A 15,479-nucleotide genomic window follows, 5' to 3' on the forward strand; every position below is an offset into this window, starting at 1 on the left:
GTAATAATATCGAATACTACAAATGAAGAAGTGCTTCATAATGTCACCTCTGAATATAGGTTAATCCTCTTTAGGAAAACTCTACAGGAATTTAAAGGCTTTTAAAACATGTTTGCATCTGTCTGTAAAGCTTGCTAATGGCCACCCCTTGTTGTTGTTAACTAAAATGTTAAAGGTGACATGGAGTGTCAGAGGAATTAAAAACAGGTCATTAGGACAATTATAAATGGTGTGGTATGTCTGTAATACTAAATATAGCATTACCTAAAAGTACATTTGTATACAAACAGTTGTTGTACAATATTAATTAGCCTAAAGGAATAATCTAGAGCATTTTTGGCTCAATTAAATATTAAGTCAAGCCTTAACCCAGCAGTAAACAATAAGGTTTTTTATTCATGGTAACCCAACCATCACTATACTAAGTGGTGTCTATATCAAAATGAACACCAGGCTACTCTAAGCTTAGAGCCCCAGATAATATCAGGCAGTGAGTGTTCAGGCTTAAAACAACAACACTATCAATGTGAAGAGATCAGGACGCAGGCCCAGCTCCTCTAATGGGACCATTGAATCAAGTGACGCCCTGCTGGTGACCACCTGGCTGCGAGGGTCCATCCCTCCTGCCCCATCACTGCACATGGGCTGAGCTCTTTTGTTAACACCAGATGCCCTTAATGAACCGGCAGTCTCCAGAGGATTGCTTTGCATGTAGCCAGTGTGCTGCTCAGATAAGAGCCTGAGGATAATCTGCCCCAATGCAAGGTTTGTTGGGATAGATAGCTTCTTAATATCAAATGTTCAAATATACTGTATGGGAACCAAGGAGAGAATACAGTTTTAAGCCCAGTGATCTTGGTAGAAATAAAAACAACACATGCTTTTTTAAATAACAAAGGGGACATTTGTGAGATTGGTCGGATACAAAAAAGGCCTTAACCAGAGTTAATAATAATGTTTGTGTAATATGTTCTGCCTTATTGAACTATACTGCGAAAAACATTATTTCCTGTTTTCCAACATTACCCTTAATAAACCTAAAGAATCTGCAAATTATCTTTAATGATCTCCTTTAATCGCTGTCGAATAGCTGTTGTTGGTTTATGTATATAAACTAATTAGATGTGTTCCTTAATCGATTGATTGGAGGACTAAAGAAATAATTCCATTACTATATTGATAACTTATTAATGGTTTATGTCATTTTGTTAGAATAAAATGTAAACATTCTCTTATCTAAGCACTGTAAATGTAATAAAGCGCTGCTTTTACAACAGTAAATTCAATATGTTGTGTTTTTGGACTGTTTCCAGATTAACAAAAAGCCCTAAGCCTTATTCTATAAAGGAAAATAATTGATGCATATAAACAAAAATAAGGGTACCTGCTGCTGTAAGTTCCATCATCATAAAAAACAAAAGTAATTGGGAAAGCCATACCTTAAAGGCCTCCAGCTGTTGGTTGATGCCATCCGTCTCCATGCCGACCGCCTCCTGGGCCGCCTCCTTGCCCACAGCACCGCTCAGTTTACTGTCTGCTTGGTGGAGTTTCCCGTACAGCTCCTCCAGTTTGGTGAGCGTGCTCTGCACCTGCACCCCTCGACCTTTGGCCCTGTCCAGCAGCTTGCCACACTGCTTACTCAGAGCATCCAGATCTCTCTTCAGGCCCAACAGGTCGGGCGAGCTTTCAGTCTCCATCATCTTCTTACAGCTGTCTCCAGCGTTGGCCGTGTTGGCCATCAGCTCTTGCAGCTTCGCCACGAAGCTCTGAATGCTGTCCTGCTGTTCTTTAAGCGTGGCCAAGTGGAGATCCACAGGAGCCATGCTGTCCAGTTCGTCGTCCAGGTCCGTGAAAGAGGTGAACATCTCTCGGATGCGGTTTTGGAACTGCCCAATTCCCTGCAGTTTGCCCTCCAACACCTGGCACGTCTCCTCTAGTTTCTTGTTAAGTGAGCTGTAGTCTTTATCCATGCTGTCAGCCTGCAATAAGAGGTCTGTCACTCCATCAGCATCTGGGACACCAACAACAAGGTCCTTGGCCAACGTCTTCAGGTGCTCCACTTGGTTCTGCGCTGCCTCTAAACTCTTATGTTGGGCTTTAATGTTGGTCAGGTTCTTGTTGCTGTGTGCCTGCACTCCCTGTGATTCATAAGAATCCACTTGCTTCTGAGCCCCCTCGAGCTGACCCTTTGCCTCTTTGTAGGCGTCGTTGAATTCCTTAACTGTATGTGAGATCTTCTCCAAGGATTCCCTTTTGTTCTGTAGACCTTCCACTACATTATCCACTCTTTTGCCAATGCTAGCCTTCTCCTCTCTGATTGCTTCAGTGTCTGCGTTGGCCACCTCAAGAAGACTATCAGCGGCCGCGTTGAGCTGCTCCACCATCCCCCTGTGCTTGTCCACATCTTTCTGGAGAGCCTTCACCTGAGAAATGGAGCTCTCCACATCAACCGGATCAACAGTGAGTTTGACTCGGCCCTCGCTGACTTCACACTCTTGAATCCAGGAGCTGAGCTTCTCTGCATGCTCCTGATACTTCAGAGATTTCTGCAGAGCGGTCTCGAGTTTGCCAGCTTGCTCCACAGAGCTCTTCTTCACCTCCTCCCAGTCGGACGACAGTGTTGTGAGCTGCCCTTGTAAAGCCAACTTTTCTGCACCGTCAATTTTCTGCAGGAGCGTCTCTCCTTCCCCGTGGATTGTGTTATAAGCTTTGTCGTGTTCCCCGAGAGTTTTCTGGAGTTTACTGTGCTCCTCCAGGGCCTGTTGCAGGACTTCCGCCTTGGCAGAGATGGGCTTCGGCTTAGACTGTTCCTGGAGCTTCTCACCCAGCCATGACTGGAAGTCTTTAGAGGTCTGATGGAACTGCTGAGAGCTGGCAAAGGTTGAGTTGAGCTGCTCGATCCGTTTCGCTACAAGAGAGGAAGTGCAGCAATTAGTACACCACATTTAAAATTCATTGTAAAAAAGATGACAAAAAAACCAGAGTTTAAAAGAGTGATAGTGATTGTTAGCCTCTTGGGTCATAGTATAAATATATTGTAGTGTGACTCAACACAAAGAGAATGTTTATTTCTCTCCAAACATTACAACACTTGTTTTTTAGGTTAAGTTGAAAGGCCAACCTGCTTTCTCTTCCAGCTCTTTGAAAGGTTTGCTGACATTCTCTAGCTGTCTGGCCAAGTCTGCTTTGAGGTAGTCCTCCGTCACCATCGCTGTGAGCTCTACGTTGATGGCCTCCGCCTCCTTCAGCTTCTTCCTCTCCTCTCTCAGCTGAGCCGAGATGTTATGGACATCCTCCAACTGCTTCTTCACAGCGTCCGGCTGGGTGCTGTGGCCCTGATGGTTGGTGAGCTGATTCTCCAGCTGAGTAGCAGTCTGACCGACACTCCTCAGTAAATCCTGGAACTGCCCTGTCTTCACCGCCGCCTGGTCGATGAGGCTGTCTCGCTGGTCCAGCTGTCCCGTGATGCCCTGCCACTTCTGGGTGACGGCAAAGAGCTGCTCCCTCACCAGCTTCCCCCCGGAGGGGTCCTGGTTGCCCGAGGAGCTCAGGATGGAAGAGGCAGCTTCCTCCAGTTTCTCATATTGGGGTTTGCGGCTCTTAAATTCGTTCTGGAGGATCTGGGGGGGCAACAGAAGATACAAGATGAACATTTCTTAAAAGGAAACATTATGATAAGTACCTTTTACAACTCCACTCCAAAACTTCATAACCAATTATTCAACCAGACATGCCAAAGCTTACCTGAACTTGTTGCTTCTGCATTTTGAGCATATTTGGGTCGATCGAGAGGGGTCCGAGGACACTCATCATCAGCTCTTTCTCAGAAAGCCACTGACCAAGCTGCAGCTGAGTTGTTTGGAAGATGTCCAGGTTCTTGTTGGACTGCTCCAGGTGCTGCTTCCTCTCTTCTACAGTGCCGCTGATATCTGCCCAGGCAGCATCTGAGCAGGGGGGCAGGAAATTCACACAAGTCTGCATTAGTCAGCATAAAACACCTTTATTTCAACAGTCCTGCTGTGCTCCCTACAAACCTCCCACTACGCAGGACCTGGCACCAAAAATGTGTTAATTTGACTAAAGAAGGAACTGAGAGACATTCTGTACAATGCTCATGATGGGTAGATGATTAGATGAACACTAGTAACATAGCTGGTCTAACATCCCATATATATCGATTTATAAATGCTTGTACTTAAAGGCCAGTGCTGGAATGAGATACATTTTTTGTCTGCAGGATACTCAGTTTCAGTGACATAAATGACCCAGGGCCATCTGGAGACAACACCTTGAATCATACCTATTTCAGCGAGCATCTGCTTCCATTTTGCCGCCTCAGGGGAGTTTGGATGAGTCTTAATCAAGTTAAGGAGCGTTTCTCTGAGCTTCTGAAACTGCTCCTGCTTTTGCTTCATGCTCTCCTCGAATGCCTGAGAAAATAACACAAATTATAATTGCTGAATCCTGTGATTTTAAACTAGAGTGTCATATGATTATCATTCCACGCAGAACAAACAATGTTATTGAGGGTCGCGTGCTGTATCAGCACATAATAGAACAGCTGTTTAGAGACAACAAGACTCTACCTTCTGCTGTTCGAGCTGTGTTCTCACGGAGTCTTTCTCTGTGGCTGCTTTGTTCCAGGACGCTGCAGTCTTTTGCATGTCCTTCAGCCATGTCATCATGTTGTCCGTCTCCTCTTTGGCCTCTTTCACCTCCTGAACTGAACTACTCAGATCTGCTGCCCGACTCTTCAGCGTTACCCCGAGGCTTGCGTATCCGTCATTGACGAATGACATGTTCTGCTGAATTACCATCAGCTCTGAGGACATCAGACAACAGTTTAAAGTCAGTTTCATCATGTGGTTGTGATACCAGCCTCATTGAAAAAGTATAAGAGCTATAAATAGGATTCTAAATGGTATTGCCTGAGACCCAATGAATCTGGTTTACATCTAATCTTATCGTATGTCCTCCATATGCGTGTAAAAGGAAGTTTGGGCCTTTAAATTAGGGCTGTTTAATTAATCGTATTTTAATCGCAATTACGATTATGGCTTGCAACGATTACGAAAACAACGTAATTGAAATAAAACGATTTTTTTTTTTATTATTACTTTTATTTTATTTTATTGGTTTTTCAGTTGAATTATACTTAAAGTTCAGGGTAAGCAACTGTTAAAAACATACTGTTAAAAAAAAATTCTCCAATAAATTGATGTTTTCAAAGTAAATGGATAATCGTTTTTAATAATCATGATATCAATTATTGACCCAAATAATCGAGATTATGATTTTTGCCATAATCGAGCAGCCCTACTTTAAATTATTTTGAAAACACTCAATGGAAAATGTATATAACGCAGACCCTATGGCTGAGGCCTATTTGTTTAAATGGGACATTAAATGAATACCCAATATACTCCCTTTATCATTCATATTTGAACAAACTGCAACAGTGATCGTCAAGAGTTGCTATTTGTTGGGTATACAGTAGAGCCACCGCAGCCATTTTGAAAACCAGCCATAATACCAACACAGGACACTACAAAGAATATATTTACACAACAGCATCAAAACACACACACTTGATTACCTTTATTGGTTAGGTAGGAATGGCTCGCTGGACCACCACCATTAGTAAGAGCTGATGCAAAGACACAAGACAAAGCTTAAGTAAAGAAAAGGCAGACTGTCTGGGATAGTTGGCACAAGATCTTTCCATGATCCCTAATGGTTAGTGAGAACAGTCCACAGAAATGCACCCGAACACCATGCGTCCCATTCCACTGTATGATCCAAACAAATGAGGGGAAGTGTGCGGATGTTTACCTGACTTGTTAGGGGTCTTTGTCTTGGCGGGGGATGTGAGTAAAGACATGAGGCTGCAGAGCGCTGATCCTTTACTGTTCAGGTCCTGGACAGATGGGTCTTTGGATGTCCACTCATCTAATAATCCCTGAGTAATCACACAGATAAAGGTTATAGGTCGTGGCATTCATAACACATAAAGCAAAACGTGATGAGTGAAAATGTACATGTATGGAAAAAAAAAAAGGTTTCACGAAGATCATTTCTATGGTTACTTAAAGGCCTGGCAGCATTTATAGTGTTTGTTGTTGTAATACTAGTTTTGGGCACATGGGACTGAAGTCCATCCTCACCATGTGATCGCAATAGGACTAAAAACATGCTTTCTACCAGGTGAGTTTTAAAACAAAACATATATATCGGGTGGTTACTTTCTCATACAAATTAAATTAATCGTGATGAAAAGTGACCTGGACATTTTTTTTTATGAAGAAAGCAATACTTTATGAACATAGCAAGAGTATTCTGGCTATACCTTTTTTATCCTCACCTTTTTAAGTCTTAAACACGATGGGGAAACACTTAGAAGATTAACACAATATCATTTTTTCATTTGTCTCTTAAGGTTTCTGTACATGAAAAACTGATTGCTTCTGGATTTGTTTCTACATTTTACTTTTCAGGATCTACTTCTGTGATCTTTCTTGCAACACCTCGTGATGCAAAAGTTCCTGGACAACATAGTGTTTCACTCCCTGATATGTCTGTGTAAACACACACCATCCACCTGTCATTATTTGGCAGAGAAAACAGGTTGAGATGGAGGAGAATTTAGGGAGGATAAGACTATGATCTATTTTAACACACTCACCATCTATCTTTTGGAAAAACAGGACTCCTCTACCGTGCCAAATACAAAGTGTATCATCAATGGCTTATTTTCCAGCACTTAGAGTGCAGTTAGACAAAAATATATACACAATGTCTCTAAAGTTGACTTTGACTTTATCTCCAGACTCACGGTGACTATCTGCAGGTCCTTCTCCAGACTTTTTACACTGCCGGTCGGCTGAACCGCTGGTACTTTCTCATTGGTCTGCTCCAGCCACTTGGTGAGAACGCTAGCTGAAGATCTGAACTCTCCTAGCTGATCCTGACAGGAAGACACCTCCTCTTCCCTGTAGGAGACAAGAATCAGCCTTATCACGCATCATTCTGTCATTTATAAAAACATAACTTCTAAGGAAAAGGATCATAAATGTTAAGAGTTGAAATACAAAGACTCTATTTATCCCTCCACTGTCACACAACTTACTTTTCTTTCACAGTGTCTTTGAAGGTGTTAAAAATATTTGAGAGATTGTCCATCTTGCTCTGGATCTGGGCTTTGTTTCCATCAGGGCTTATTTCAGACAGCTCCTTGCACAGAGTCTGCAGCGTCTCCAAATCACTCTCATGCTCAGCCATCTCAGCTTTAGTGTTCTACAGAGGGATTAGAAATGTCTGTCATTCTTTGCAGGAGAAAATCACATTTTTTTATGGAAACGTCAGTGGTGTAAGAAATACAGCGTTGAAATCCTGTCGCTAAAAATACTCCATTACCATTAAAAGTCATGAATTCAATTTGTTACTCAAGCAAAAGTTAAAAAGTAAATTCAGCAAAACATTTTTGACGTATCATGTATTCATTTTGCAACCTGATAGCAAACATGTTGCTTTTGGATGATACTTTGTTTACTACTGGGTAATATAGATAGCATATGATACAACATAGGGTGGGTTTGAGCTTGTAACAGTAAGTGACAAATAAGATATTTCCTTTTGAATTGTATCAGAGTCGAAGTATAATGCAGAACTGGAAATACTCAATTAAAAAACAAGTATGTCTGAGCTGCACTTAAGTACAGTGCTTGAGTGAATGTGCTTAGTTACTTTCCATCAAAATAAACGTTATTAAAAGACACCAGCTATCTCTATTTATGGGCATGAGCAGCTTCAGCAGAATGGTTACCTGCGTCAGCTGAGACAGTTCATTGAACGTTTTTCCAGGCCCGTCTGTCTCGTGTAGATCTTGTGAACGCTTCACGACAAACTGCTGGACTTTCTCTGAGACCTCCTCAAACTGCTCCACCTTTTCCTTCAGCTGCTCCAGCTGGGAAACTTTTTGCTTATGCTTGTCACAGGCATCAGTGAAGCGCTGAGAGAGAGTGTCCATCTTAGACTGCAGCAGCGCAGCGGCAGAGGGATCCGCCGTCTCCACAAACGTCTTCACCTTAGCTTTCATGGCTGAGATGCTGCTCTGGCGACTTGCTATGTCCTGCTCCAATGCCTTAGAAAATACACAATGTAAGACGGTTACATAAAAAATATATACACTACAGCCAGTGTCCAATTATTGTAATGCTAAAAGAATACATACTGCTTCTTTGCTGAGGATATTTCCAATGGATGCAGAGTCCAGGGGAATCTGTCCTTTCTCTTTCACACTGGCCTCCACTCCCTCCATCCATCCCATCATCTCATCCAAACCATCCTGGACACTCATGGAGCGAGTCAGGGTGATCTGCAGCTTCTCATTTCGGTCACTCACAGACTTGGACAGGTTGTCATAGCGCTCAACTATGTCATCTACAGCGCAGGCAGAAAAAAAACAGGTTTAAACGACTTCTCCTTGTTCTGGATACATTTTAAATCCAAGCAGAATCTGAGTTAGTAAAGGCTATAATCTTGGCTATGGATTACATTCAGTAAGATTTGGTAGTTAAAGCATTTTAAAGTGGAAGCCAAGAACCCAATTACTGTAGAGAAGAAGTAGAAAGGAGACATCATTTACAACTTTCAGAATACTGATGGTAACCACCAGTCTGATATTGAACAACCTCCCTACTTATAAGTTATAAGTAACACATTTTCGTAGGGCTATTATATTTACGAACTTTGGACTTTGTTTTGTTTTTTTGTGACCAATTTATATACACAGATACAAATTATATAGACAATAATACAAAAAGACAAAGAAAAAATATAGGGAATTTAACTAAATTGGGTAAAGATATTTAACAGATTAGGAAGCGTAGTTGGTACCTCGTCCAAGTACAGTAGTAGATTATCTGCATAATATCCGCATAATTATCCGCAGGACATGTTGTGGTCTGTCTCTTTTACAACTATCTGTTTTACTTCTTTGGATAGTCTTATTTTCTGTGCAAGCGGTTCTAGAGAAATTGCAAACAGTAGCGCGGAAACCAGTAGCGTAGGCAGAAATGTACTTTAGTGGGCCTGTAAAAAATAGGGTGGGCCAGATTTTTCTTCTGCGCATCAGAAGCTAACAACAATCCCCGCCGGTACCGGTGGCAGATTACTTTTAGAATACTTTTGGAATACTTTCTTTTTCCATAACAGATGGGTATGTTTTGGTGAACAGGAGACACATATGTTACTGTTTTAATGGCTTATCAAGAGCACAAACACAACATCTTGGTGTCATTCTGAACAGCTCTCTCATCTGCACCCCACATAAAACACATCACCCGGACTGCATTCTTTGTACTGTCTTAAAACCTTTCCTTAGAATATGTTATGAATTGTAAGGTGTCCTTGGGTGCTTTGAAAGGCGCCCCTAAATAGAATGAATTATCATTATTATTTATTATTATTATTCTGAAACGATGTAATAACTTTTACCAGTCACTTGCCCCATGCATTCAGCAGCAGCAGGCCATTCACTTTGATTTGATCCCGTTAGAAATGTCATCATTTCGACAATAAAGAAATTCTACATAAACGTTATCTTGCACATTTTATCTAACCATCTCCGTTTCTAACTTTCAATATATTTTAAAAGAGATCTCTCTCTCATCTGCGTGCGGGGGGCGGGGCCTCACAGACACGCTGCATCTCTCTCTCGCTCACAGACATGCTACAGCGCTGTGCAGTGTGCACACAGTTCTGCCGGTAATGAATATTACATTTTGTGAGGAAACTTTTCCACCAATAATTCCAATAAGTATTCCAAAATGTATTCACTTCAGGTTTACGAAAGTGACTGTAATCAGATTACTCGTTTTTCAAATGTAACGCCAGCTGAATACACTTGATTTTTATATTCTGATTACGTAACGCCGTTACATGTATTCCGTTACAACCCAACCCTGTGTATATCTCTCCGGACTGTCCACCAGCTGATGAAAAACACCCACCTCTCCGCCTCTTCCAAGGGACGAGGGAACAGTGCGGCAGAGTTTCCGTTAAAAATGTTTTTCTTCTGACAGCCCAGCAGCAGGAGAGGGAGACGTGGGGAGAGGGAGGCGGGGCTATTTCATCGTTATCAGAAAATGATCGTATAGATCGCTGCTAGATGAGGGCAGTGGGGGCTCTTCTTGGAGTCTGGCTTTTTTTTTTTTTTAAACCAAAGTTCATTAGTGAACTTTAAGCCATCATTTATTTTGCAGGCAGCTCTCTGCCTCTCTCACGTTATTATGGCGCACGCCGGAACCAACAATCAGTTTTTACCGTAAATGAGTTCGGTTCAGAGGATAAAGCACATACAACATTAATTAAACTCGATATTGTTCACTTGAATTTCACTTTGAATTCTTGGATATTCTCAATGGGTGAATACATTTTTTTATAATAATAATTAAATAATTAAAAATAAATGTTTTATTATATTTTTAATGACACCGAAGCTTTATCAGGGTGGGCCAATGAGTAAACTGGGTGGGCCTGGGCTATGGTGGCTACGCCACTGGCGGAGACAGGGTAACCTTGCCGTGTACCACGTTGAATTGAAAATTCAGAACCATAGCACTTGGATTATTATATAGGCTCTTCAACATAATCATACATTTTGCCCCAAAACCCATTATTTGCATTGTATGCCACAAAGGCGATGTTATGTCTGCTGCAAAAGGATGAATAACATGCAGTAGTGTCCTGATATTATCTGATGAGAATCGGTTTTTCATAAAGCCTGTTTGGTCATAATGAACTAATGTTGGAAGGACTTTCTCCAATCGTTGAGCTATTACTTTGGCATAAAGTTTGATTTCTGAATTTATAAGTGATATTGGTCTAAAAGTTGTGCATACATTTGGGTCTTTCCCCTTCTTGTGTATGAGAGAAATTATAGCTGTATTGATATCCTTTTGGAAATGTTCTTCTTTGAGTGCTACATGAATCATTTCCAATAATATTGGTCCTAAATCAGGCCAAAACTGGGAATATAATTCCGGAGGGATACCATCTATACCAGGGGATTTGCCAACGTTCATGTCTTCCAGTGCTTCAGATAATTCTTTAAGTGTTATTTCACAATCCAAGCGATCAATATCCTGAGGGGATAGATGTGGTAAATTCAGATCCACAAAGAAATGTTCTAAATCTACCTTTGATGTCTGTACTTGAGACGTATATAAATGTTTATAGAACTGTTCAAATTAATGATTAATACGGACTGGATCATAAAGGACAATGCCATCATTATTCGTAATTGAAAATATTTGGGCCAGCTGCTCGTTATTTTGGAGTTTACTTGCCAGCAGGGAGCTCTGTCTACTTCCATCTAGATATTCTGGGTTTCTTACCCTATGAATCAGAAATGTGGCTCTCTTGGTAAGTAGCGCATTGAGTTCAGCTTTAACTTTGCATACTGCTATTTCTTTATCTGAATTGTAATGTTCCTGTAATTCTCTAACCAGTGATGATAATGTACATTCTAGATCCACGATTGTCGTGAGCTTTTCCCAATTTCGGGCTGAGGAGTACGCTATGGCGTTGCCTCGAACATAACCTTTTACAGCGTTCCATAGATGCTTGATATCTTTAAATATGCATATTAAAAGCTGTACTCCTACTCCATTATTTGAGCGTGAATGATGACACGTGAAATAATCTAATATGATTAATTTTCTTACACCCTTTTTTTCTTACACCCTTTTTTTTTACACACATGCATTGGGTGAAATGTTTGGAGAAAGAGTTTCAACCAAATGTTTGCAATACATATGAACTGGCAATAAATTCTACCTTACCACGGCACTTTATCGGCTCCCATTTTTTTTCCTCACCTACTGTCTCCTGAATTTGGTCCGAGTTGCTCAGCAGATCTCCTTCAGAAGTGATCAGAGACTCAGCCGCTTTACGTAGTGTGTCAACAGCAGTCTGATGTCCTGTCATCTGACCTTGAAGGGCCTAGGGATAATTAAGAAAGAAGAGGTCAGAGAAAATAAGACTGTATTGACTTGAATAAATATCCTCTTTCTATATTTCTATGGTGCTGTTTAGAATAAGCACTTCACCGTGTGGTGGATAGAAGAACATAAACAATTATGATGTGCAACAACCTCAGAATTTTTTTGTCATTTCCGGGATATGGTTAGGTGAATCTGTCTGTTTTCACTCTTGCACTAACAGAAAGGCTTAGATTCTTTTAAAGCACAGCGTTCCTCTGTAGGCCCACAGGCGCCTCTTATCTGGGATATCTGTGATGTAACTACCTCTCTACAGAGAAATGTTTCAGCTGACTGCTGCCAAAACTTTGACAGAGACAGGATCGTTTATTATCCTCCTCCAGGAGAGTATGAAGGCTACAAATATACAAAGTTAAACTATTCACATGTGAGTTTGAATTTGAGCTAAAAATAATCATGTAGTACTTAAGTCAGTGGAAACACTATATAAGGTAAGGCAGGTCTATCGGAACTTGAACCTTATAACCAAGTCAATACACCACAAGTTCTGCATGTGTTACTTATAAAAAAGAAGCTATTCATAATTTATTTACTTGGAATGTTCATAAGCTAACATCCATTACAGGTCACAGATGAAAATGTGCATTGAAACTGCTGTAAAACTATTTTCCCTGGGATAAATATAACTTTATCTTATCTTATCTAAGGACAATGTATGTCTCATACATACACCAGCTGAACTTTAACTGTTAAAATCTAAATTCCAGCCCAAATGCAATGAACTCAAAAAGATCAAAAGGGCTTCGTTATATGACTCCTGTGTCAACCTCAGTAATTTGAGAGGCCGCACATAAATATCAATAAATATACAAGATATAAAAGACCACAATCCGAGATAAATCTGAGGTTTGATCTCCAAGCCAAAATAAGACTCAAGCCGTGTTTTGCACTGTCTTGCCTTGGTGTCCTCCAGCTGTTTCTGTAGTGTTTGTGGGTCGGCTGCTATGGCGTCTGACTGCTGCTTTCTCCCTTCATCCTCTGAGTCGTTGAGCCAATTCAAAAGACCGGCGCTCGAGTCGTCATACTTCTTGTATTTATCAACCACATCTTTGAGGTTGTTGCCAAGCTGATTGCACTGAAATAAAGGAAATGAAAGGATTAAGTACACAGGTTTAATACATGAAGATAACAGATAACTGTCACCTTGTCATCTTCAGAGTGCTCATGTGAAATATTAGTTTTACTGAAGACAAATGCTGCCGCCCAGTGGCAATAACAAGTCATTGCAACCCTACAAGCTATCTGGTCATCTGCAGACTAAATACCTGGGAATGTAGTGTTTTGTATCGGCTGGCAGCTGAATCTAACTTGTCCTTGACCGCAGAGCAGGTTCCTGAAGTATCCACATCCAAAAGAGCGTTCTTGGCTGCAGAGTCATCAAATCGACAGGCGTTAGCCACATCCAGCACTTTCTGTCCTGACATGGTGATGAAGCGAAGGTCCCCTTTGTGGGAAATCACATCTTCTGAGAAGCTTTTCTGTCGTTGGAGTTTATCGTTGAGGATGTTGAGGGAGGCTGCAGGAGCTCCGAGCTTCTCTATGTCTGCCTCCGCCTGGTCTAACCAGCTGACGAACTCCTCCACGTCACCTTGGAACTTCTTCTGCTCCTCCTGGACACACTGCACCTGCTTCATCTGCTGCTCAGCCTGCGTCAGCGAGGCATCGTATCGCCCCTTCAGCTCCTGGATGTTCTTCTGCAGTTTCTCCTTCTCCTCTGAAGACAGCACATTCGCCTGCTTGTCGAGCAGAGCCTGAGCTGACTGTGTGGCCATGATCAGATCCTGCTGCTGGGACAGGATCTCCTGATGACGGGCCTGAGGGACGATAGAAACTTGAGGACACAATACCAAAGCATATAGCTGTACATATGATATTTCTCAAAGATATTGAAGTGACTGTTATTTTGTATATATTGATTGTTGTGCTTTTATTTATGTCTTAATGTGTGCATATGTATAAATGTGTCAGTTGATTGTGTATAGGTAGGTATATACATATTTCTATACATATTTTTATATATATCTGTATTATTGTATTCGGGATTGTGGGAAACGGTATTTCCATCTGTCTGTCTGTAAACATAAACTGAAAGATTGACAATGACTTTAATGTATTTACCAAATGTCATATTTCAAGCACAACTTCTTAGATCATTTTTTACATGTTAGGATGTTGCTCTTAAATGTTTGCTACAATAACATTTTAAGCTTGTTTTTAGTGTTCAACAAATGAGTATAACATATTGTTAATTTGACTATCTTTGTTTATTAAGTAACGCTCTGTGATCCTTAGGAACGTTTGCCCTACTGAGAAAGAAAGTCAGCGCCTGCATAAACTCCAACATGTGAGTATGAGCTGTGGAGCAAGCTTAATAGATTCCTCTCTCTACATTTGGCCAAACAAACGTTAGTACCTTGACCCTGTCATACTGCTTATCGAGGTCCAGGGAGGCATCGCTCTTCCCGCTGGTCTCTCTGCCAGAATCATTCTCAGTGGTCTGTGAAACGTTTCCATTGGCATCGTCATCCTCTGCTATCAGTTTCGTGGCTGAAGTTTCTTCTGGCAGATTTCCATTCTCTTTACTTATATGGTCATCTTTATCCAGATTGCTCTCGTTTTCATTGCCTATGTTGGATATCCAGTCCAGGAGTCCTTCAATTTTGTTCTTACTTTCTTCAAGTCGCTCAACAGCTGCTGCCTGAAATGACAGATGGATAACAAATATAATATGTTGACGTTGAGTTCAGCAATATTTGAATTACACTGTAATAATAATCAAAATTCTCATGAGAAATGTGTTTTTTTACAGACTGAACTCTGACCTTTTCACTCTCCTGTTTTATGGCAGTGGTCACCACCTTCTCCAGATCTTTCCTGGACTCCTCCGCCCTCTGGTTGATGAGCTTGTCTTTGCTCTTAGCCTCTTCCAGCTTGCTTTCAATGCTTGCAATTTGATCTGGGGTCAGCTTGCTCCGGTTTTCTTCCAGGAACACTTTGGTACTGGTGATGACTTCATTTAAGGCGCTGGCATTAGTCAACACTTCCTTTTGCAGAGCCTTGAGATCAGAAGGAATAGGGACAGAAAACCAATGTGATGAAAACATGGACATGTCTTGTGTTTCTTAAAGGCAACGGAAATGTTTTTTTCAAACCTGGTGCTCCTGCTGGTACTGCTGCAGGTCTGTGACACACTCAGTGTTTTCAGCCTGCTGTCGATGACCAATCAGCTGGTTTTCTGTCAGGGTGAGATTATCACACACTTCCTCCAACTTCTCTGCAAACTCCTTTTGTTTCTCCAATAAAGACTGTCAAACAAGAAAAAAGAAACCAAGTAAATATCACAGGAGGCTGTCATTAAACATACTCACATAAAACAGACCCTAAAACCTACAACAAGGTTAACATCATCAAAACAGC

The 15,479-nt window shown here is 41.2% G+C and overlaps 1 protein-coding gene across 19 annotated transcripts in view; it reads right to left on the reverse strand.

Moving 5' to 3' along the window:
* The window catches only part of dst (dystonin), a 106,161-nt gene that overhangs the window by 31,837 nt on the left and 58,845 nt on the right, over positions 1 to 15,479 (reverse strand). For 18 of the 19 annotated variants that reach the window (XM_034201877.1, XM_034201894.1, XM_034201889.1 and 15 more), the window contains 17 exons: positions 15,215 to 15,367; positions 14,885 to 15,118; positions 14,476 to 14,760; positions 13,328 to 13,876; positions 12,961 to 13,137; positions 11,880 to 12,003; positions 8,231 to 8,439; positions 7,823 to 8,140; positions 7,127 to 7,293; positions 6,833 to 6,989; positions 5,833 to 5,959; positions 5,597 to 5,647; positions 4,587 to 4,822; positions 4,301 to 4,430; positions 3,745 to 3,944; positions 3,122 to 3,620; positions 1,440 to 2,908 (listed from right to left, as the gene is read on the reverse strand). In XM_034201877.1, the coding sequence (XP_034057768.1) occupies positions 1,440 to 2,908; positions 3,122 to 3,620; positions 3,745 to 3,944; positions 4,301 to 4,430; positions 4,587 to 4,822; positions 5,597 to 5,647; positions 5,833 to 5,959; positions 6,833 to 6,989; positions 7,127 to 7,293; positions 7,823 to 8,140; positions 8,231 to 8,439; positions 11,880 to 12,003; positions 12,961 to 13,137; positions 13,328 to 13,876; positions 14,476 to 14,760; positions 14,885 to 15,118; positions 15,215 to 15,367 (5,085 nt within the window). The remainder of the gene's footprint in view (positions 1 to 1,439; positions 2,909 to 3,121; positions 3,621 to 3,744; positions 3,945 to 4,300; positions 4,431 to 4,586; positions 4,823 to 5,596; positions 5,648 to 5,832; positions 5,960 to 6,832; positions 6,990 to 7,126; positions 7,294 to 7,822; positions 8,141 to 8,230; positions 8,440 to 11,879; positions 12,004 to 12,960; positions 13,138 to 13,327; positions 13,877 to 14,475; positions 14,761 to 14,884; positions 15,119 to 15,214; positions 15,368 to 15,479) is intronic. The other variant, XM_034201879.1, reaches the window with a different exon arrangement.

This window comes from Gymnodraco acuticeps, unplaced genomic scaffold (assembly GCF_902827175.1).
Source record: "Gymnodraco acuticeps unplaced genomic scaffold, fGymAcu1.1, whole genome shotgun sequence".
NCBI lineage: Eukaryota > Metazoa > Chordata > Actinopteri > Perciformes > Bathydraconidae > Gymnodraco > Gymnodraco acuticeps.